We start from the raw sequence: 22,991 nt of genomic DNA on the forward strand, positions 1-22,991 counted from the left end.
TCTCCCCTCCCTCACACATATATACATATTATTAAAAATAAAATAGATCTTAACAAAAGTGATGTCCTTTACAAAGACCTTAAAATTGTATCTGCCCTCATTGTTGGACCTCCAATAGCCCATGTCTTCATTTTTAAAAAAGATTCTTTTTATTTCATTTATATGAATATTTGCTTGCATGTGTATATCTGTATCATGTGTATGTCTGGTGCCTCTGGAAGTTAGAGGAGGTTATTCAATTCCCTGGAACTGAAGTTTACAGGTTTCAGTACCTTGTGGGTACTAGAAACTGAAGTTGTTTTTCTGGCAGATGCTCTAAATTCCTCAGCTATCTCTCCAGCCCTCTCTTTGTCTTTTAAATAAGTCTTTAACACCTCTAAGCCTTTCCTTTATTCTCACCTATAAAGTAGTTTAATAGACACCTACTTGTGGCAATGAATGCTTGTAAAATACACTGTATTTAGCAGTTAGTAAGTATTGTTATAGTAGTTCTGATTAAGGGATTTGGTAAAATACAATAGATGTTAGAATGATATCTGATGTGGCAGTTGTGTAGGGTTTTGTAGGGAGATTCAGGGAAAAAAACACTGTAAGAAAATGCTAAGAAAGTTGTTACCTGAAGGAATAGGCAGAAAGAGTATAGTATTTCTAATAATTGTGGGTTCTAGGCATACTTTTCTATATGCTATATATATCAATGTGTGTGTATGTGTATTCATATTTTTCCCTGGCCCTATCATCAGACTTTGCTGCTCATTAGCTTTGAGACTACAAGTAGAGTGTCAAAACTGGCTAAGTGATTCATTTGCAGAAAATAAGTAGAATTTAATGTTTTCTTTGAAATATCATTCCTGTTATTTGTATCTGGTATGTTTTCTCTTGTCATTGGATTGCCAGTAGTATTAGCAAAGCTGGATATTCTTTTTTACTATACTCTGTTTTATGGCGATGATATGCTGTAGGCCCAGCAAAGTTGCAGAACCACTCAGTATCTTACGTAAATTTGAGTTAACTAAAAATGTTAAATTACATTTATTTATTTGTGTGTGTGCCCATACATGTGTCAGTACAGGTGGAAGTCAGAGAACAACTTGCCAGAATCTACTTTCTCTTTCTTTACTGTGTGAGTTCCAGGGATTGAACTCAGGCTTCAGACTTGACAGCAATTGATAAGGAATGTCTGTTTTCACAGAAACATGCTTTGTGGGAGTGAAGCAGTGCTAATCAGTTGGTTAATTTTTGATGTCTCTGGTTTCTCTGTATCTTTGGGGCCTATCCTGGGACTTGCTCTCCAAACCAGGCTGGTCTTCAACTCACAGAGATCCGCCTGCCTCTGCCTCCCAAGTGCTGGGATTAAAGGCGTGCGCCACCACTGTTTAGCTTTGTGATTAGATTTTAAAAAATATACAATATATTTTGTTATGGTCATGGTCTGCTCTCCTCCAACTCTTTCCAGATCCTCCACTGGAGTTTTTATTTTTTTAACCTTAGTATTCTGTTTAGATTATTTTATTTTGTTTCTATAGAATGTAAACAATAGTTGCTGTGAAAAGGTGGGAGGGGTATGGGTTGGGCATGAGGGAGCATCAAGACCCATTGTATATCACTGTATTAAATTGTCAGAGAATAAATAGAACAAACAAAACAAAAAAAATTTACAGAGATCTGCCTGCTTCTGCCTCCCAAGTGCTAGGATTAAAGGCATGCGCCAACCCTTCCCCACAAGTCTTTTTAGTGGACTATGTCAGAGATAGTTGTATATTTGACCTTTTTAGGGGTGACTAAATGATGGAATTTGTGGGATGACAGTGGTTGAAGATAATACACAGTAGGAATAAATTAGGCAAAACATTTTAATATACTGAATGAGAGTGAACTTAAATATTCAGTAGGCTCTGTATAGTTGGATCTTATTGCTGGGAACCATAGCAATAAACAATGTTGTTGTATTATTTTTTTAAATAATATTGTTTAAAACTAGCTTTTGTTTGTTTCGGGTATGAGTTGGGCTATAGAAATAAAGGAGTCTTGGTGAATCAAGTTGTGCCCATGTTGTAATGCTAGGAATTGGGATATGATATAAAGAAAAAAGGATAATTGTTATGACACAAATGTTCAATGTATAGGAATGAAGATATTTAAATTTATAGGACTAATGTAAAGGGAGATTAAAAAGAGAAATTTTTGAATGAGGATAAACCCTTAAATTTTGCTTTCTAAATGTCCAAAGGGGAAAAGCATGCTAGGCTGTTAAATAAAAACGAGTCCTTACCTTGGAGGCTTAATAAAGATCCAAGTTCCTCTTCTGTTTTGTCTCCTCTTTCTGATTTTAGTAAAGCAAGACATTTAGACAATTTGTAGAATAAAAGTGACTGTTGGAAAACAACTTTAGTTAGGAACGCAGATAATGAAACTGGAGAGTGATAAAAGAAAAGAGGAGAAAAGAATGTGGAAGAGAATAAGAAAGAGGCTAGGTATTTGTTTGCTTTCATTTTTAATGTCTAGATGCCAGTTTAAGTTCAGGTCTGAGTTGGTGTTCCTTGATTAGTGGCTAGCATAAAACAAAATGTTTTAAGTTAATTGTACATATTGTCCAGTTCAGTCCTTAACATAATAATTAACCCACACAGCTTTAGTTAGGTACAGTGGACATTTGTTTAATACCAGCACTGGACTGGATGAGGCAGGAGAAATCTCAAATTCTAGGCCAAACTGTTCTCACATCTATAGGTCAGTAATAAGTACATTCACATTTTTCTTCAACTAGCCTCTCAAACTCATTTTGCAAGCCAAACTCTGCTGATTAACCAACTGCCAGTATTTCAGTGTTCTTGTTAAGAATTTGTAGTATTTATACCCTTTAAAATAATATAGAGGCTTGCCATTTTTTCTCTATAGAGGCAGGCGGATCTCTGTGAGTTGGAAACCAGCCTGGTCTAGAAATAGGGTGAATATCCTTAACTGAAAATTTAAAATCTTACTCCAAACTCTGAAATTATTTTGAATACATACAAGAGAATACAAATGAAAAAATTCTGTATCTTTCCATAGACAAAATCCAAGTACATTAAATACATAAAGTTGTTTTCAGGCTATGCATACAAGTTGTAAGGAATTTACTGTATAGGACTAAAACCCATTCTCCAAGATGTTTCATTATGTTTATATGCAAATATTTCCAAATTAAAAGTATTTCACATTGGGAACATTCTTCTCCTCAAGCCTATCTTTTGTTTGTTTCTTTCATTGAGACATGGTCTTACTATGTAGCATAAGCTGGCCTTGAAATTGTGGTAGTTCCCCTCAGCCTCCTGTGTGGTGACATTATATAGGATCAAACCAGCTGTGGCTTCCAGCATTTTTGATAACCTGTAATAAGTATTTAAACTGTCTTACTGAATTTTTTTATTGATAAAGTGTGAACCTATAAAACGATGAATCTTTTTTACTTTTTATTTATTCTATGCATCTTTTACATGATGTAAAAGATTTTGATCCCATTCATTTCCCTGTCCCTTCAAATCTGCACTCAGCCTCTATATCTTCCTCCCCAAATAAGACAAAACTTAAGTGATAAAAGGGAAAAAAGGAAGAAAAATTAAAAATCTCTTCATGGAAGCTGCAGTGTAACAGTGAATTACACAGTAAACTCCTCTGTCCATATATCTTTACTCGCAAGTGTTCATGAGTCATTGGTCTTGTTCGAGGCCTTTGGTTTCTGCTATACTATTGGTACTAGGCTCTCACTAGGACTCTTCTTCGATATCCTCTTTTTCCCTGTGTTTTGGAGATCCTGCACCTTTGGGTCTGCAGGTCAGGTTCCTTCACGAACTCCAGCAGATCATGGATGGGGTGAATGTTGGGGTGGTCTAAGCCCTAACCCTGATTCTGGACCTGGGCAGCTGTTTTAGGGTTGGTCCGCCAGCCTGTTTTCCCTTGTCCTCAACACCAGCATTGCCCCAGCTAGCTCACCTCTTTTAGAAATAAGCCAAGGGTGGGGCCACTTATCCTGCTTTCACACCTTCAGGGTTGACTATCACACACCTATACCATTAGGACCAGCTTTATTGTGTTGTGTAGGCCAAGATACTGGGGCCACCCTTCCAATTGATGGTGATGGGTAGGGACAGCCCTCCCACTCTTATGACCCTAGGGCCAGACCTGTCCCAGGCATTGATGGGTAGGAGGTGTGGTGGGGAGGGCATTTCTCCTCTGTCTATGCTACCACGTGTCTGATGAGTAATGGGGAAGCTCTCCCTTGCTCATAACCTTGGGCCTGGGGTCACCATCACCTTCGACTACTGGGCAGCTCTGCTGTGCTGCTTAGGCAAAGATGCAGGACCCATTTCCTGAGTGCTGTAGCTGGTAAGAGGAGGGTCAGTACCCACATGACAGCTCACAACTAACTCCAGTTCCGGGGTGGGGGGGAGGAGTTCTGACACCCTCTTCTGCCCTCTGTGAGCACCAGGAACCATATGTGCACATACATGTAGGTAAAACACCATGTGATACACAGATATACATGCAGACAAAACACCCATAAACATCAAAGAAGGGGGGGGGACACACATTTGTCTTCGTGTGAGTTTTAGAAATAGGTGGCACTGGCTGTAGCTCACTTGTAGAGGACTTGACTATCAGGCACTAGACCCTGGGTTTGACCTCTAGCACCACAAAAAGCCGGACAGGCCCAGAAGAAATGGAGGGTGTTGCGCTACTCTTCTGTAGCAACTGATTTTTCAAATAGTAAAAGTAAAGTAGTTACTAAAGCAAATTGCATTGACTACTGTAGAAAATGGCAGTATAATGAGAGGACATTTCAGTTTTCTTAAAAGCTGGGGAAAGGGAGCAGTCTTAATGCTATGCCTCCAAAATGTAATGATTATTTATACTTCCCAATATGTTTTTTCTTTGTAGTAGATAATAAATTATAAATAATGTATATATTTACAATTATAAATAAGCTATTGTTAAATTCTGTTTTTTACAAATTTTGTGGAAAATGTTGGTAATTATAAAGATAAGATAGTTTATTAATTCTTTTTTTAAAAAATATTTATTATGCATACAATATTCTGTCTACATGTATGCCTGCAGGCCAGAAGAGGGCACCAGACCTCATTACCGATGGTTGTGAAGCCACCATGTGGTTGCTAGGAATTAAACTCAGGACCTTTGGAAGAGCAGGCAATGCTCTTAATTGCTGAGCCATCTCTCCAGCCCAGTTTATTAATTCTATAGGCCTTTTATTTATAAACTGAAAAAGTTGCCTTTCTAATATTTAGTATATAGATTGAATACTCTTTCAGTTTAAAAGTTTGTATTTGCTCTGTAAATAGATAAAAATATAGCTGTTAGTTATATTTATGTATATTACTTACTTCAGGTCATAATATTAAAGATATAAGTTAAATTACAAGGGAGAGCATAATTCTAAATGACTTATGCAAAGAAATAATATAGTTATGAAAAATTTAGAAAATACAGAGAAGTGGAGCAAATTAGAACTTTTATATGGGGCAGCTATAGACATGAACATATAATTTCTAGAGTTTGTATTATTAAAATTTGTTTTACATTCTAGTCATTTTATCCTGAAGTCATGTACAAGCGTAGTCTGTATTAGCAAAGATTTTACTTGTGTACCTGTGGTGTTCAAAATGCAGTGATGTTTTGTGTGTGAGTGTGTGTGTGTGTGTGTGTGTGTGTGTGTGTGTGTGTGTGTGTGTGATTAATAAAAAGCAATGAATTTGAGAGGTAGTAGGGGCAGGGGGAGGAGTGGGAGGAGGAAATGATATAAATACAGTATAGTAGATACAGTATTTGAAACTCTCAAGTAAAATATCCAAAATATGAACAATATAAATGCATACTCTTTCTTTTAGAATGGGAACTTCATTATCTTTCCTAAACTGATCTTGAATCCCTGGACTTGAGGTCTTCCTCATTTTTTTAAGTTGTACATTTCACTATACCTAGCTTAAAAATTATCCGTTGGATAAGAAATACTTTTTTTTTTTGAAATATTTTTGGTGAGGAGACATTTAAGTGAGCATCTAAATCTAAACAACTAATTTTATATCTTCATACTATTACTAATCATTTTATTTTTCACAAATAATTTGTGTCCACTATCATCATTATCCAGCATGTTGAAGGGGTGAAGAAGGAATGGGTGTGCATATGTGTGCATTTGGGTGATCAGAGAGCAGAGGACAACTTCTAGTTGATTCTTCTCTCCTCCTACAGGGGAGTAGGGAGGTAGGAGATGTTTCTGAATAAGCAAAGGCAGGTCGTAAAGTAAGCACTTTGCGGCTTGTTAGCTATTTTGCCAACCCAAACCCTTTGATTTTAAAATATTGTTATAAACAATACCGTTTTTTTTTCTATATTGTATTGAGAATTGCCCTGTTATTTTTATTTTAAATATTGTTTAAAAATTATGTTACCATTTGCCTGTATCTAGTATCAGAATTACCAAAAAATCAAATAAATACATGAGGTATTTATGAAATGCTAACATAAGCTGTTTGGAAATCTTTTCCATTCATTTTTCAGTCTCATTTGATTGTCTTCTGTCATCATCATGTTTCACTACCAGCACTGGTTTACTAGGCTCACAGTGAATATATAGGGGAAATTACTAAGAAAGTTTCAATCTAGTTTGAAAATTCTCTTATTTTGGATTTTGTCTGGTATTAATGTTTTGTGGATGATCAGAGGTGTATATAATAGTTTTAGATGTGTTCCTCTGTTTTATGAGAAATAGAACACAAGCAATATATGATCATAATAGTTGTGTGACATCAAAGGCAATAAGGAGTTTTTTTTGGGTTTTTTTGTTTGCTTAAATCATTAAAGAAGATTTCTATGTTTATATTATGAACACTTTTTTACCGCAGAAATATATTCGCTTATAAAGTTAATAGAAATCAATAGCAAGAAACTGTCAGGGAGGAGAAGTGTCTATATATTTTACCAAGTGTTTCCGAAAGCAAAGGTTCAAGAAATGGCTCAGTGAGTATAGGTGCCTGCTTCAAAGCCTGATGGCCTGAGTTCAGTCCCTGGGACCCACATGGTAGGAAGAGAGAACCTGATTATGCTAGTTGCCTGTGGCCTCTGCATATACATCATAGCATGGGTGAACACACACATGGGGGAGAGGATAAAAAATGTAGTTAAAAAAACTAAAACTATAAAAATGATTTCAATGAAAACTTTAATTACAATACTGTTACTAACTTTATAAACATTTTATTTATTGTAAAATTGTAAAAGTAAATTCACCGTACTCAATAACTGATTTTGTATTTTTATACTCAAACCATTTGTCTGATAAGAGTTGTATAAAGAGGCTCTTGAAATTTTGTGCCTTTATAGTAATTCCTGAGACTTTACTATAGAATCCAGACTCTTATAGAGAAGTGGATTGGTTAGTAGTTCTCAGTTCTTGTGATTTGCTACATACACATTTAGTTGTCAAAGAGTATAATACGAACTGAGGACAATTCTTTTGTAGCTCTGAAGTATATTAAGATCAGCCTGGATATACATTGTTTGCAATAGGTTCTCCAAACTTGCTGACAGATAAATTTTGTCAGGATAGTAAATTTAATATATACATTTTGAAACTGATTCCCTACACATCAAGGCTCTGTATCACAAAAAATGAAGGCCTTCTAAGTAGACATTCCAGGAAATTTTTATGATAATAGTGAAATGGTGTTTTTAAACGATTATCTTGAGTTTCTTTCTTTGTATTTGCCAAATGAGAGGATACCCAGATATTTGAGAAATCACTTTTTATTTATTTATTTATTTATTTTTTGATTTGATGACTCTACTAGGATGCCTTACAACAGCAACATTATGCAGTATTTATCTAAGGAAATTTTGACATTACCTAAAAGATCGTGGGGGTAAGAGCTTTGTTGTTACCTGGAAAGGGAAGAAACAAGTGTATCTAGTTCTGTGCCAAGTACTTTGAGAACTCTTAGAGAAATTTCCTTTTTCTCTATACCTTTTTCCTTTCTCTCCCTCCCTTCCTTTTGTCTGTCTGTCTTTATATGTGTGTCCATGCTTGTGTGTGAGGGTATTTATGTACAAGTGTGGAGGTCAGAGGACAGTCTGACTTTTTTTACTTGGGCTTTGGAGATCTGAACTCAGGTTGTCAGGCTTGTGCTGGTATTTACTAAGCCATCTCTGGTGAACAACTTTGACATCTTAATCATCTTGTCAGGTCTGAGGGTAAGAGAGAATAAGTTTCCGAAGATCTGTAGCATATGACAACTGGGATGTGTCATCAAACTCTTCTGTCATTTGTATTCTTCAGAGTTCAAGGGAGTTAACAGCCGTAACAATTTTGTTTTCTGAGAAAGGAAATATGAGTGTATATAAATATTTTGGGAGTGTAAGATAGAGTTTAGAATTAGTGTGTTTGAGTTTATAACAAGGAAAAGATAATTGTAAGGTAGTTTAAATCTGGTATAGATTTTGGTAAAAAGTGAACTATTAAGTATAAATGGTAGCTGTACTTATTACAGAGATTGTATGACTTCTCACCTAATTCAGTTAAATTCTCCATGCCTGTAGGAAAGATGAATGTTTGATTTGAATAGGTTTATATAGTAGTAGTTTATATTTGTAGCTTATGAACAGAATTGTCAAAGTGCTCCTTTATTTAATTTGTCAGATATTTTTGCAGTTTTATAGATGAGAAAGATATTTATGCCCTTATCAGTGGAATTTCTGATTAAATACTTAATCTATTTCTTTTTAAAGAATGATGTCCTGATGTATGGAGATATAAGAAAAGTTCATTGATTTCCTGGGTGATGATTAGTAGAGGATATATACAATCTTAGGGAGAGATTGTGTTTTTAGGATTTTTACCTACCTCTTAAACATTTGTGTTCTTTTATTTCTAGGCTGTTCGCTGCTACGAATCTCTGATCTTAAAAGCTGAAGGAAAAGTGGAGTCTGATTTCTTTTGTCAATTAGGTCATTTCAACCTCTTGTTGGAAGATTATTCAAAAGGTAACTTGTTTTCTTATTGATTTCTTTGATTCATATATGCATTTCAAGTAATTATAATTATGAAGGGCACTGTTATTTTTATTTGTAAGAAGCTACAACTTTATGAGCTATATAGTAAACAGTAAGAGAAAACCAGAATAGATGGAATTGGGAAAATCACGTGGCTCCAGGTAAATAATCAATAAAATAAGATCTATTAAAAAAAAAACTCTCTATGTACAAAACTTTCATTGTGGTTTTGTTTTGCTCCATGAAAATGCCTCCTTTAAACACTGTTATCTTAGTGTTTGAAATTTAGCTCAGTGGTAGTGCTTGCTTAGCAATTGCAAGGCTCCATTGAGGGGTGAACTGAGAACAAAAGCTCCTCTAGGACATATAGGAAAAGTAATACAAAGTTAGTTTTCTTACTATTTTTTTTTCTGTAAATCTTGTCCATCTTAACTAGAAAGTATTTGAATAAAACTAAGCTATAGTCATGTTACTATTAAAGGCAATACACATGAGTTTGAACCTTAAATAAAACTATTTTATATACTTAAATGTTCTTCATCAAGAAATAACCAAGTTATATATCTGAATATAGTAAGTAGTCAATCCTCTGAGGTGTGCTTTTTTCAAGGAACTAAGCTGCCAAATTAAACCATTATTTATGCAGGAAGTCAAAAAGCTGCCCACCCTCCCTCAGTACAAAAGGAAAATTCTACAGCAAAGGAAAACTGTTCTTACAAGTGATAACATTTAAACTTTTGGTAACATTAAACGTCTTATTGCAGTAGATGTATTTGTTTTTAGCAAACGTGGGCAGAGTACTTAATGGAAAGTTTTAGGGCTAGAGTAAAGAATTGTTGGTATTTCACATTGTTGCTGGATCATGCCAGTTTTGTGTCAGGTCACACATTTTCCTTAATGGAAGTAGACTTTTAGTCTGAAACATTCATATTATGTGAAATTCAAAATTAGACTTAAGCCCCAGTTTAGCTGCATTATTTATAGTTGCAGATTATATAAACATCCCTGAGTTTTTGTCTTCTAGTATGTAAGAGGTAAAAGTACTAGATGATCGCTCAGGAATTTTAGGGTTGTTAAGTGATTGATACTGGCTAGTACTTAGCTTTAGTTCAATACTCTAACACTCAGAATGGTTTTGTTGTTGTTGTTTCATCTATTTATTTGTTTACTCATTTATTTGTGTGGGAAGTATGCATGTGCTGTAGATGTTAGAGAACAGCATTTTGGAGTAAGTTCTTCCACCTTGAGGTTATCAAGGGACTCAGGTTGTCAGGCTTGGTAGATAAGTACTTTTTACCTACTGAGTTATCTTGTTGGCCTGATACTTAATGTTTTAACATCATTTGAAGCTGATAACTTATTTAAAGGAAGCTGTTATTTTAGAAGTCTATAGAATTCTGGGAAATCTGTTTTGTTTTAATTGCTACATTTTTATGTACAGAGAGAGCACATTAGCTTGACAACACATAAAGAGAGGCCTATACTTGAACTGCCCATATATAGTGCTCTGTGTCATTTAGTGACCTTACTAAATCATGTATTTTTTTTAACTTTTATTTCTTATTTTAAACATCCTATTTAATTAATTAATTGGTTAATTTATTTTTGTATTTGCACACATATGTACATGCTATGACATGGGTGTAGAGGTCAAAGGACAACTTGTAGTTAGTTTTACCTATCATTTGGGTTTTGGAGTTGGTCTTAGGCTATTAAGCCTGGCTACAAGTACGTTTCTTTATCTGCTGAGCAATTTTGTCAGCCCTTAACTTTTAAAACTTTATTTCAGTGAATTTAGCTACATTTTAAATTCATAAAATGTTCAGTTAGGGGCTGCTGGAGAGGTAGATGGCTCAACATTTAAGAGCATGTATTGCTTTTCAGGGGATGAAATTTTGAGTCCTAGCACCCACATTAGATGACTCAGAACCCCTTGTAACTCTAGCTCCATTTCCAGGAGGGTCTAACGCCTTTGGCATCTTTGGGCGCCTGCTCTCATGTGCACACAACTGCACGCATACATACAAACTTATATATGCATGCGAGTATGATTGCTCATGTTTATTGCCCCAACACTTAGGAGGCTGAGGCAGTAGGATTGTTGTGACTTTGAGGCCAGTGTAGTGACTTCCAGATCAGACTGGGTTACAGAGTTAAGAACTTGTCTTATAATACAAATGATTAAACAAACAAACAAACAAAAAGTTGGTCTGTGAAGATAACAAAGAACTGAGGGGCATTTGGAAATTTTCTTTCTGTTTTTGGAAGGTTGGATATAGGCATGTAGTATCTTCACTGCTGACAAACTAGTTGGTGGTGAGTAATCAGTAGGCCACTGAAAAATGTGTACTCTTAAATGCCCATCTACCTTTGTAAAGATTAAATTAGTTAGTTGGCTTTTGCTAGGAGATAGTAGTTTAAATTTTAATAGGAAGAGGAGGAGAATGGATATTTATCAGTATATTTCAAACTAGCAGCTTCTATAGTTTATGATTATTATGCATTTTTCAGGTCACCTTGGGAGTTTGAGGACCATGTTCTCTCTTAATTTAATTTTTTTTTTTTTTTTTAAAAAACTACAAGCTAGGACTGGAGACATGGCTTAGTGGTTAAAAGAAGTGGCCTGATTTCTGTTGGTAGCTAACAACAGTCTGTTTCAGGGCATCTAACACTTTTCTTCCTTTTTGGAGCTCCTGCAGGTGTGTGATGCATGTACATACACTCAGGCACACACATATATATAGCATTTAAAATAAATATTAAGCTAGTGTTTTTTTTTTCCTGTCCATTCTTTTCTGCATTTTTAAAACTAAGCCAATGTTAAGTAGAATACTTCCCTCTGGCATGTACCCACCCACACTCAAACAATTACCACCAATAATAAAGGCATTTCTTTCCTTAGCTATACTATTTTCTTTGTAACTGGCACAAGATAAGAGTGCTGACCTCAGCTAAATAGACATTTAATTTTAGGAAACATATGATAAAACATACTTTTTTTTAAAAAAAAAAGTTACCATGAACCATATAGTGAACATGTAAATCTTTGAGTATAGTGCTCCATATACACATGTGTAGGGGACTTCTTTGTTAATCAGAGAATGATTATATGCCTGGATTTATTACTACTTTTTAAAAATTCCCTGAACTTAGGATATCCATGAGTTTAGTATTGCACTGAAGGAGAAATGAAACTATAACATCCTTGACCAATTATTAAAAAGGCTGAAATTATGAGATAAAAGATTTGGGAGGGAATTTCAGAAATGTACATTTTAGTTGGCATGTATTTCTTTTTTTTCCTTCTTCAAGTAATTGACCTCTTTTCCTCCTTACCCCCTCTAACTTCTTACCCCTTACCTGTCATATTGTGGCAAAGTAGGTTTGGAATGTTTTAGTACTTAGATAGAAATTGCTGGTACAGGTTGCATGCCAAGATTTGGTACTTTGTAGAAACTTTGCCTGAGGTAGTTAAATGACAGTACTCCTTTGTGAGATATTTATAGTGTAAGACCAAAAAAGGGTCTGTGTTCTAATAATTGATAGTAAGTTTGTCAAGCAAAAAACAACCCCCCCCCCAAAAAAAAACAGTTTTTGCTACAGTCTTTCTGAAACAGATTTGAAACAAGGATATTGAAAAGAGGATTTGTATCATTCTTCATTCTTACAAATACCTAAAGTGAACTAAGACCTTTTTTAAAAATAACATAGATAAAGATTAGAAATAAGGACTGCTTGAAGAGATTTTACTTAAAAGACCCAGGTGATAGGTACTTGTATAGCCTTTATAGGCTCTCACTGACTTATGTGGATTAAGAAACACAAAATTTGTTAGGATCTTAAAATAAGATGCCAAACCTAATGGAGGTAAAGTGTAATTACTGAGAAAGTATGTAGTTGAATAGAAAGATAGATGGAAGAAATGCCTCATTTATAACTCTCCTTGCAATTTAGAGTACCAACTCTGAGTTTGCGGTTTCATATTTATTAATTCAACACATTGTTGTATAGATGCCATGTTTCTACCAATCAGTAATAACAGTGTGCTTCTTGTAATGCAGTTTTATTTAATATGGATAGTATTATGATTTCTTTAAGAGTTTCTAATTCTGAAAATAAATTTTATGTAGTCAAGAGGTAGGTGTTAATAACTAGGTCATTGAAAACATACACTCCAGATAACTCACAATTAAATGGAATCATACTATAGAAGTCTTTGTGTTTTTTATCTTAACATCTGTCAAAGACCCAGGTGTGTGTTGAATATAATGATTTTTGGATACAAATGTCAAAGACTACCTTGTACAGTAAGTATATTCACACAATTACAAAGTTAATAGGTGGGTTATGTTCTAGGCAGTGTCAAGTTAAGAAGCATCTAACTTCTTTCCATTTGGTTCTTCGTGCCAGGGAAATAGCTCCTCTTGTGGCAGTATTTTATGGTATATATTTTTTTTTAATTATATCCAGCGGTAGGGACAAAACCTTTCCATGATTTTCATATATAAGTCAGTGGTGGTTGGAACACAGTTCATGGGCACATTTCTAGACTAATATTATCACTGAGATTGTCAGGAGCAACACTGTTAAATCAGTGACAGGAGTTTGCCAATGTGCTGAAACAGATAATCTGAAATGTCAGTCATACCATTCACTATAGAAATGCTTGTTGTTTGTTCTAATTAGTACTAGGTACACTATATATATGTAGCACTGGGGATTGGGATATGTAAAACAGGTTTCTGCAACACTGGAAAATTTAAATCATAGTTTGATTTTCAGTGATATTTTGGTTAGTGTAATTTTAATGGGAAAAGAAAGACTACTATTCAAGTGAAAAGGTTACTTGTTAAGATATGTGATAATAGCCAGGCAGAGTTTACTGGGTGGTGGTGCATGCCTTTAATTCCAGCACTCAGGAGGCAGAGGTAGTCGGATCTCTCTGTGAGTTCTTGGCTAGCCTGGTTTACAGAGATAGTTCCAGGACAGCCAGGGCTATGTTGAGAAACCATATCTCAAAAAACAGAAACAAAAAAGGTAGAACAATAGTGGTATAGCCTATGTTTTCTTCAACTATTATCCTCTACTTTTCTTCATGGATGTACTCTGTCTGAAATTTCAGTGTTTTCCTGGTGTTCTTTTTTTTTTCGTTTTATTAGGGCCACAAATAAAATTATCTCTAATAATATATTGTCTTGTTTGGGAAAATTGAGTAACAAGCCAAGTCTTATGACACATAATAGAAGCACAGCATTTAGAGGCTGAGGCGAGAGGGGGTTGGGAGTTCAAGGCTTGCCTTGAGTTTTAGAATGATGCCATGTACACAGACCATCTGAGAATAAACACAAATACAGCTGCGTACAGAAAGTACCCTATAGTCACAATGATAGTAGTAGGTTCTTTTTTTTTTCTTTTCTTTTTTTTTTAAATTTATTTATTTATTTGTGTACAACATTCTGCTTCCCACACACCCAGAAGAGGGCGCCAGATCTCATAGATGGTTGTGAGCCATCATGTGGTTGCTGGGAATTGAACTCAGGACCTCTGGAAGAGCAGTCAGTGCTTTTAAACTCTGAGCCATCTCTCCAGCCCCTAGTAATAGGTTCTTAGTAGAAGTGATTCTGAGTCATGGTCTAGCTTCTGGTTACTTTGCTGTTTATAAGAGTGTGCCCTTTCCCCTCTTTAGGTGCATGGGAGTTTGCCCGCGTGTATGTCTGTGTGTCGTGCATGTCTGCTGCCCGCAGAGGCCAGAAGAGGGCATTGAAGTGCATTGAATTCTTTGACACTGTAATTACAGACCTACTATATAGGTGCTTGGAATTGGACCTGTGTCCTTTTTGAGAGCAATTTGTTCTCACTGAGCTATCTCTAGATCCTACAAGAGCCGTTTCTGAGGAAGAGAAGTGGGTTAGGGTATTTGTGAATTCTGGCAAACCTAATACCTGTAATTAGTACATTGAGTAAGACTAATAGGCAAATACTAGAAACTTTGGAACATAAGGAGCAGGTGGGTGATTTTTACAAGTAGACCAACACAGCGTACTTAGTATTTCTCTGTGTGTAGGTGCTGTTTCCTGTCCATTTTGTAGCATGTAGAGTTCAGACAAAGAAGTTCATCAGACTGTACATAGTTAAGAAAAATATGACCCTAGATGAGTCTTCAGTTCTCAGATTGAAAAGGCAGTTACAAGGGACAGCAAAATCTAAGAATAGGTCTTTCTCTGTTCATGGAGCCCATGTATAGTTCTTATCCTGGGATTTCACTTTTTCTTTATCTTAGGTGTTCTTAGAGGCTCATTTCATTTATGTCTCCTGGTTTTCAATGATTTATATCTTACTTGTTGATATGCATTGTGCTTTTAGAGGAACATACTTGACAGAATTTTGTTTAGGAAAGGTTCTGCTATTACCTGATTTCTCTCTGGATTGTCCTTGACTCCATAGTCCTTGGGATCTTTTTCAGAAGAAGTCAAAATGCTCAGTATAGTATAGAGGGTATAGTTTATTATTCTCAAGGGATGGGAGTGGGCAGTGGTCAAAGAGTCCTTCCTGGAGTAGAACATTATTACTGGGTAAGAGAGTTCAGTGCAAACTGGGTGATGGTGGTGCACACCTTTAATCCCAGCACTTGGGAGGCAGAGGCGAGTGGGTCTCTGTGAGTTCGAGAACAGCCAGGGCTGTTAGACAGAAAACAACCGAGAGAGAGAGAGAGACAGAGAGAGACAGAGAGAGAGAGAGACAGAGAGAGAGAGAGAGAGAGAGAGAGAAAGAGCTCAGTGTCCAGAGACCATTGTGCTACCTACATTTTAGGTAGGGCTTATTATTTTCAAAGTTTTAAGAATAGATGAACTTCTTGAGAGATGTTTTCTTATCCAGGTGATTGATTAGCTGGCACATTTACACTAACTGTTAAGAGGACATGGTGTTCTATTTTTGTGCTTTAGCAGAAAGCCTCTACCTAGGTAGTAATCTTACAATATCATGTCTATACCCAGGGGCAGACATGTACTCAGATTCCATTCTTGTGACCAGTTGTGAAAGCCCCATAGTTTGAGCTTCTGGTTTTACAAACTCTTGATTATCTGGGAGGGTTCTTTTTAATGATTTCCAAGCCTGCTGATATCAAATGCTGGAAGTTTTTTGGTTGAGTTATTGGTTATACGAAAACTAATTACCTTTATTCTCTTCAGAACTAAGAATGTGAATATCTTAATTTTGTTGTTGGAGATAATCTTTCTTTAGAAATTTGAAAATGTTCCATTTAGACAAATGTGTTGTAAGCCTTTACAGTCTAGTATATAACTTCCTTTCTGGGAATTTTCTGAAATTGTAATTTGAGTTTTAAGAGTAGAAGTCCATGTCTCGAAAAACCAAAAAAAAAAAAAAAAAAAAAAGAGTAGAAGTCCAAGCTTCTATATCTCCGAACAGGCTAGGTTAGGTCTTAACCCATCAGTTACCAAATGAGTAATTAAGGAAAGTGGACAGGAGACCTATTCATTGTACCCACAGTGTGAAAAGCAGATAAAGGAGTTCTGTGGCCCACTAGGTCTGTCTTCTGGGTGCTGAAGTGAGACTTAGGTTTAACTAGAGGGCAAGAGGTAGCATAATTAAGCAGTCTGGGTTAAAAGTGGTCCTGTCCTTCTTTGTCTCAGCTCTGGTTCTACAAGGTGGTTGGTCCCCTGAGGAGACCAGTCTGATATCATCTACAACATGATTACTTTAGTTCTTTAGTTTCTGGTTGTAGCCTGGCCTTCAAGGATAATTACTTTTATTGGAGAAGGGGACTATTTGTCCAGGAAGGTTTTCTTGAAGTCTAAGGTGACTGGAGGTTTTGGAAAACACTGTATCTTTGGCTTTAGCCTTGACAGGAATGAAATAAATTAGGTTAGGCAGATTCAGGCAGGAATCAGAGAAAAAGTAAAGGACATAGATACAAAATGAAGACAGAGATATTTTAAATCTTTTCATCCTAATGTTAGCTTGTGGGCTCGAGAAGATTTGATGTTTTTAGCAGGAGCAGTTAGCCCTCCAGTAAATGATTTATTTGTTTGTTTCTTTTCCTTATTTATTTATTTTTATTTTTTTGTTTAGTTATTGTTCATTTTTGAGGGGGGAGTCTCTTGATCTTCTTAATCTTATTCTTCTAATGATTTTATTTTTGAAATTTTATTTCTTTAGAGCCCCCTGCTTGGTTTTCTTTTTTTGAATTGTCTTATGAAAGCAGCTTTTCTTCCTTTTAGAGAATCTGTTTTTCCATCTCATATTGTTATTTATTTTTTTTCTTCTAGTAACCCCCCCCCCCCTTGACTGAGGTTTCTGTCCTGCCTGGTTCCCACACTCATTAAGTCCCAAAGAAATCATACAGAAGTCTACATTAGTTATAAACTGATTGGCCTAGTAGCTCAGACTTCTTATTAACTCTTATAACTTATATTAGCCCATTATTCTTACCTATGTTAGCCACGTGGCTCGGTACCTTTTTCGATAAGATAGTCAGTCACATCTTGCTTCCTCTGTGGCTGGTCACAACTAGGATTTACTTCTTCCCAGAATTCTCCTATTATCATTGACCCGCCTCTACTTCCTGTCTGGTTGTCCTGCCTACATTTCCTGCCTGGCTACTGGCCAATCAGCATTTTATTGAAATACAGTTGACAAGGGTACAAACCATTGTCCCACAGCACCCCCTCCCTATTTGTTTCTTTTCATTAGTTTGCTGGTAATTCGTAGGGCGCCATGTTTTAAGGGTTGCAAAGTTTCAGAACTAGAACCTCTGAGCATGTAGAAATAGTTTGTTGTGTTGAATCTGACCTGCATGACCTGCTTTTGTTGGAGAATTTGTGCATCTCTTTTGATCACATTGCCTATAAAACACCAAGGATTGTTCCTGCCTTGGTAGTAATCTCATAGAGTGATCTGGATATGAGTCTCTCCTCTTCCAAGCATTCGGGGTGACTATTGTTTAAAACAGGATGTGAAAGATGACAGTAAAATGCTTCAGTTATTTCTTTATGCCTTGAGGAGGAAGAAGTATGTAGAGGGCGAAGTTGGGAGGTGGGTTACATATCACAAATATTTAGACTGATATTCCTGGAGTGACTAATATGCCTACCCTTAAAGTTGAGTGGGAGATAGACAAAATGAAGGCAAACATGTCAGACTTTTGTCCTGCTTTAGTTACCTTGTGGATTCAAATGAGAACCAGTGCTTATCGGCAAAGGCAGCTTTTAAATACTTACTATAATAATGTTTGTTAAAACTTTGACTTTAAATGAAACATAATTGTGACTCATCATTTTCCTTCTTTTAGCATTATCTGCGTACCAGAGGTACTACAATTTACAGTCTGACTACTGGAAGGTTGGTGCACATTTTCATGCTTATTTCCTATTTGTTTTCTTTGGTAGATTATTGGTTGTTACAAAAAATATTAAAGCTCTTTCTGTGACTACTTGAAAATGTTACTTCTGCAGGAAAGAGACTAGAAAAGGGAAATCAGTATTGTTGGGTTCACGGGGGGTCATGCAAAGATGGTGGACAGACCACCAAAGTCTGTTAAACCAGAGGCAAACTTTATTCCAGAAAAAGAAAAAAAAAATCTTCATGGGACACAAAAAGTTTATCCAGAGATGGGCTTGTATGGCTGTGGCAATGGGCAGTTATCCAACTCCCCATTTTATAGCAAGAAGCAAGCATATTAGAAATGAACAGAAAAGAAGAATTTTTACAATCTTGAGGTAAAACTCAAGATACAGATTACTTTTTTCCCTACAATTTGGGTTTTTCAGTTAAACTAGTGTTTGTATTTAGCCCGTTGTTTCTCCCTGGCACTTTCTGATGGTGTTTACTAAAGGTCTGCACTCCCCTGGTACTGCCTGTTTTGCCTTGCAGGGAAGGGCATTATGGGACAATGCACAACCAAGAAGTTAGGTACATCCCATCATTTTAAAGGTTTACTCAGCTCACATCAGTTGCTGGTCATGAGTGGTTGGGGGTTATCCAAAAACTGCCCTCAGTTTGCAGAGGTCTGCTGCAGCCTTGCAGATAGAGGTATGGGGTGTAAAGCAAAGTAACCCACTGTTAATAGTTAATCCTTAAACTGCTAAGAAAGCTGCTGACCTTCTGCTCTCATTCTCCTAGGATTACAACTTTATATTTCTTTGTTTCTACATTCTTATTTCTGAAGCCTACATTTCTATATTCTTCTTCTTGTACTCTTCAAGTATTATTTTTTTGTTGTCTTTTATTTAACTACTTTGTATTTTAATTAAAAAGAATTAGATTGCTGACATTTTTTGACCAAAGATTAAATAAGTGAAAAAAATTAAACACAGCCAACTAGCAGCTTTCACTTCTCAAGTGCTTGGATTACTCATTTGTGTGGTTCTGAGGATTGAACCCAGGACCTTGTACTTGCTAGGCAAGTACTCTACAACTGGGCTACATTTTCACCTCTTTGTTCAAATATTTGTCCTCTTGCACTCTCCTTTTGAGTGGCATGTTTAGATAGATGATTTGCCCACTTCTTGATTGGATTGCATGAAATTTTGCTAAGAAATTTCAAGTTCCTATATATTGTGGATATTAATTATTGGTCAAATGAATAGTAGGCAAATATATTTCTCATTTTGTAGGTTGTTTTGTTACTTTTTTCCCCTCCTGTAATAGGGTTTCTCTGTGTAGCCCTGGTTATCCTGGAACTTGCTCTATAGACCAGGCTGATCCCAAACTCAAAGAGTTCCTACTTACTGCCTTCGCCTCCCAAGTGCTGGAATTAAAGGCATGTGCCACCACAGCCTTATTTTGTCACTCTTAGTGATTGATTCCTTTGCTATGCAAAATCTTTTATGCCTTTTTCTGACTTTAGTTTCCTCTGCATTATCCTCAAAATTGTTGCCTATCCTAATGCCATTGTATGTACTAGCGTTCCTCCTGAATTTATTTTTCTAGTAGCTTTATAGTTTCAGGTCTGAAATTTAAGTCTTTATTTAATTTTGAGTTGATTTTTGCACAGGGTTAGAGATAAAAGTCCAATTTTAATCATCTGCATAGAATAGAATCTTGTATTAATGAGGTTACCTTTTCTCTGGTGATGTTTTTGGTTCCTTTGTGGAGAATCAGTTGCTTATTAATTGCATGGTTTTATTCCTGGGATCTCTTACCTTTGTGTACATTGCTAATCCCTACTGTAGCTCTAAAGCATAATTTGAAATCAACTACAACTCATCTTTGTTATTAACTAACTTTCAGATATCATTTTTTGATTGGGGCGGGTCTTCATGTGTCTTTATGAGTTTGCATTTTCTCTATTTCATTGTTATTTTGAACAGATGTCTACAATCTGTGAATTACTTTGGGTAGTTTGTACATTTGGCATTATTGTTGCAGTCCATGGAGATGAAACATCTTTCTACCTTCTGGTGTCATCATTTTCTTTCGTTTTCATGGTGAATGTCTTTTACTTCTTTAGTTAAATTTTTTCCTAGGTATTTTTTGTTGTTGTTGCTTATTGTAAATTAGATTGCTTTCATTATACTTCCCTAGCCCCCTGGTGTGTCTGTGGGTGTGGGTGTGTGGGGGTGTGTTGTGGATCGGGGCCAGAGTAGGATATTAGATACCTTCTTTTTTCTTTTCGGTTTTTCGATACAGGGTTTCTTTGTAGCTTTGAGCCTGTCCTGGAACTAGCTCTTGTAGACCAGGGTGCCCTTGAACTCACAGAGATCCACCTGCCTCTGCCTTCTAAGTGCTGGGATTAAAGGTGTGCACCACCACTGCACAGCCCTGGATACCTTCTTTAATGCTCTCCAACTTACTCTTTTGTGATGAGATCTCTCATTGAACCTGGATCATTTTGGTTAAGCTGGCTAGTAAGTGAACTCCTGGGATCTACTTTATTTCTGCATACTAGTGCTTGAGTTACAAGCATATGTGGACATTCCCAGCTTTTTACGTGAATACTGTAGATTTGACCTTAGATCCTCACACTGTCACAGTACATACTTTTACCCACTGAGCCATCTCCCTGGCCCCTTATTTAAGCTTAACAATATTTGTTATTACTGTGTTAAAATGATACCAGTATCATATAAGTTGATATGATACCATATCATATCTCATTCTACTGTGCTGGCTTGAACCTATTAGTAACAGCCTTAGAGTTACTAAGTTACAAAGTAACAGCCTTAGAGTACCAAAATGCACCAGTGTCACATTAAAGAAAAGAAATTAGACAACTTGCTTTTGAAGTAATTTTACCAAGAGGGAACCTAGATATGAATTCTCTACTCTCTCCCTGAGTCTTTGTCTCTTGTCTACTTGTCTGAATCTTCCTGTCTGGATGATTTTGTGTGTGTGTGTGTGTGTGTGTGTGAGAGAGAGAGAGAGAGAGAGAGAGAGAGAGAGAGAGAGAGAGAGAGAGAGAGAGAGAGAGAGAGACAGGGAGGGAGGGAGAGAGGCAGAGAGAAAGAGACCCTAACAAAGGGGGTTTGCTCTGTATTAACTGACCAGCATAGAAAGCATCACATGGGTAATAAGCTATGAGGGATACTTTACAGAACTTTTTTAACAGGCTTTTTATAAAGGATAAGATGTTACTAATTACAGTGGGCCCACATAACTAACAAACAACTGCTGTCAAACAATAGCCATATGCTGCTTCTAACATTTTTGGTCGATATTTGTTTTATAAGATTGCTTTCAATCTATTTTTGCTTTTAACAAATAACTACCATAACACACATGCATATATGTATACATTGCTCTCCTGGGTTAGCGGCATGAAGTAGAGCTTTAAATTACAGCTATGTCCATTATCTTATATTGTTAAATGGGAAATCCATGGCAAGTAAGGTTGGTTGTTAAATTGTTCTCTTAAATGTTAAAGATACAGGTGATGAAGAGTAGGATAGCAGTCTTAAATCGTACGTGACTTCAAGGTGTATTATTAACTGGCTGTAAGGTCTAGCAAAAGTTTCAGTCTCCTAGAATGTAGGACATATTTTTATAATAGTACATTGTCACATTTTACAGCCTTACTTAGTTCAGTTACCAGTTCTAATAATCTTTAAAAGTCATATCACCTGCAAAGAGGTGGAATCTGACTTCTTTCCTTTCTGCTAGTCTTATTTTGTTTCTTCACCTAACCTGGCTAACACTTCCATTGTGTTATATGAAATAAGAGTGGTCATGCTCATTTGGTTCTAGATTTTTGAGGAAATGCTTTTATTTCGAACCTATTCAGTATAATACTTTACAATTTGTTTATGATAATACCCTCTGGGCTCATTTAAATTCTTAACCAGTTTGTCTTGAATTATTTATTTTTGGTTGTTGTTGTTGAAAAAGACTATCCTTAAAAAATTTAGCTAACATTTTCTCTTGTCAAAGAAATCAGCCAGTGGCTTGGGGATGTGGCTCAATTGGAGGAGTGCTTGACCAGCATATACACACCTGGTTTCATTCCTAGCATAACATAAATTATTGTTGGTTCAAGCCTGTCACTCCAGCATTTTGGAAGTTGAGGTCAAAAGATCAGACATTCAAGGTATAGGGAGTTTGAGGACAGCCTAGGTCTCATGAGACCCCATTTTAAACAAACGAAAACGACAACCTACAAAACCTTAATCCTCATAGAATGAAGAATAAATGTTGAACATCACTAGTGATCGGAGAAATGTAAATGAAACTCTGTTGGGATTCTCTCTCACCTTAGTCAGAGTAGAAGTCATTAGAAGGAAGTAACAAAAAATGCTGGTGAGGAGGAGACAGAAGGAGTACACTTCTAGGAATGTAAACTCATTCTGGCATTATGGAGATATAGGCCTACCATATGATCCAGCTATAGTATTTCTCTGTATTTACTCAAAAGACTTAAAGTCTACATATCACAGGGAATCTTATGTGACTGAAACACTGTAACATTGTTCACAGTAGTTATGGAACCAACC

General features: G+C 36.1%; 1 protein-coding gene across 14 annotated transcripts in view; it reads left to right on the top strand.

Moving 5' to 3' along the window:
- The window catches only part of LOC121441027 (lysine-specific demethylase 6A), a 134,881-nt gene that overhangs the window by 19,102 nt on the left and 92,788 nt on the right, over positions 1 to 22,991 (top strand). For all 14 annotated transcript variants that reach the window (XM_041642168.1, XM_041642155.1, XM_041642156.1 and 11 more), the window contains exons 3-4: positions 8,928 to 9,036; positions 18,356 to 18,405. In XM_041642168.1, the coding sequence (XP_041498102.1) occupies positions 8,928 to 9,036; positions 18,356 to 18,405 (159 nt within the window). The remainder of the gene's footprint in view (positions 1 to 8,927; positions 9,037 to 18,355; positions 18,406 to 22,991) is intronic.

Source organism: Microtus oregoni, unplaced genomic scaffold (genome assembly GCF_018167655.1).
Source record: "Microtus oregoni isolate MIOR12 unplaced genomic scaffold, Mior012 000073F_000, whole genome shotgun sequence".
NCBI lineage: Eukaryota > Metazoa > Chordata > Mammalia > Rodentia > Cricetidae > Microtus > Microtus oregoni.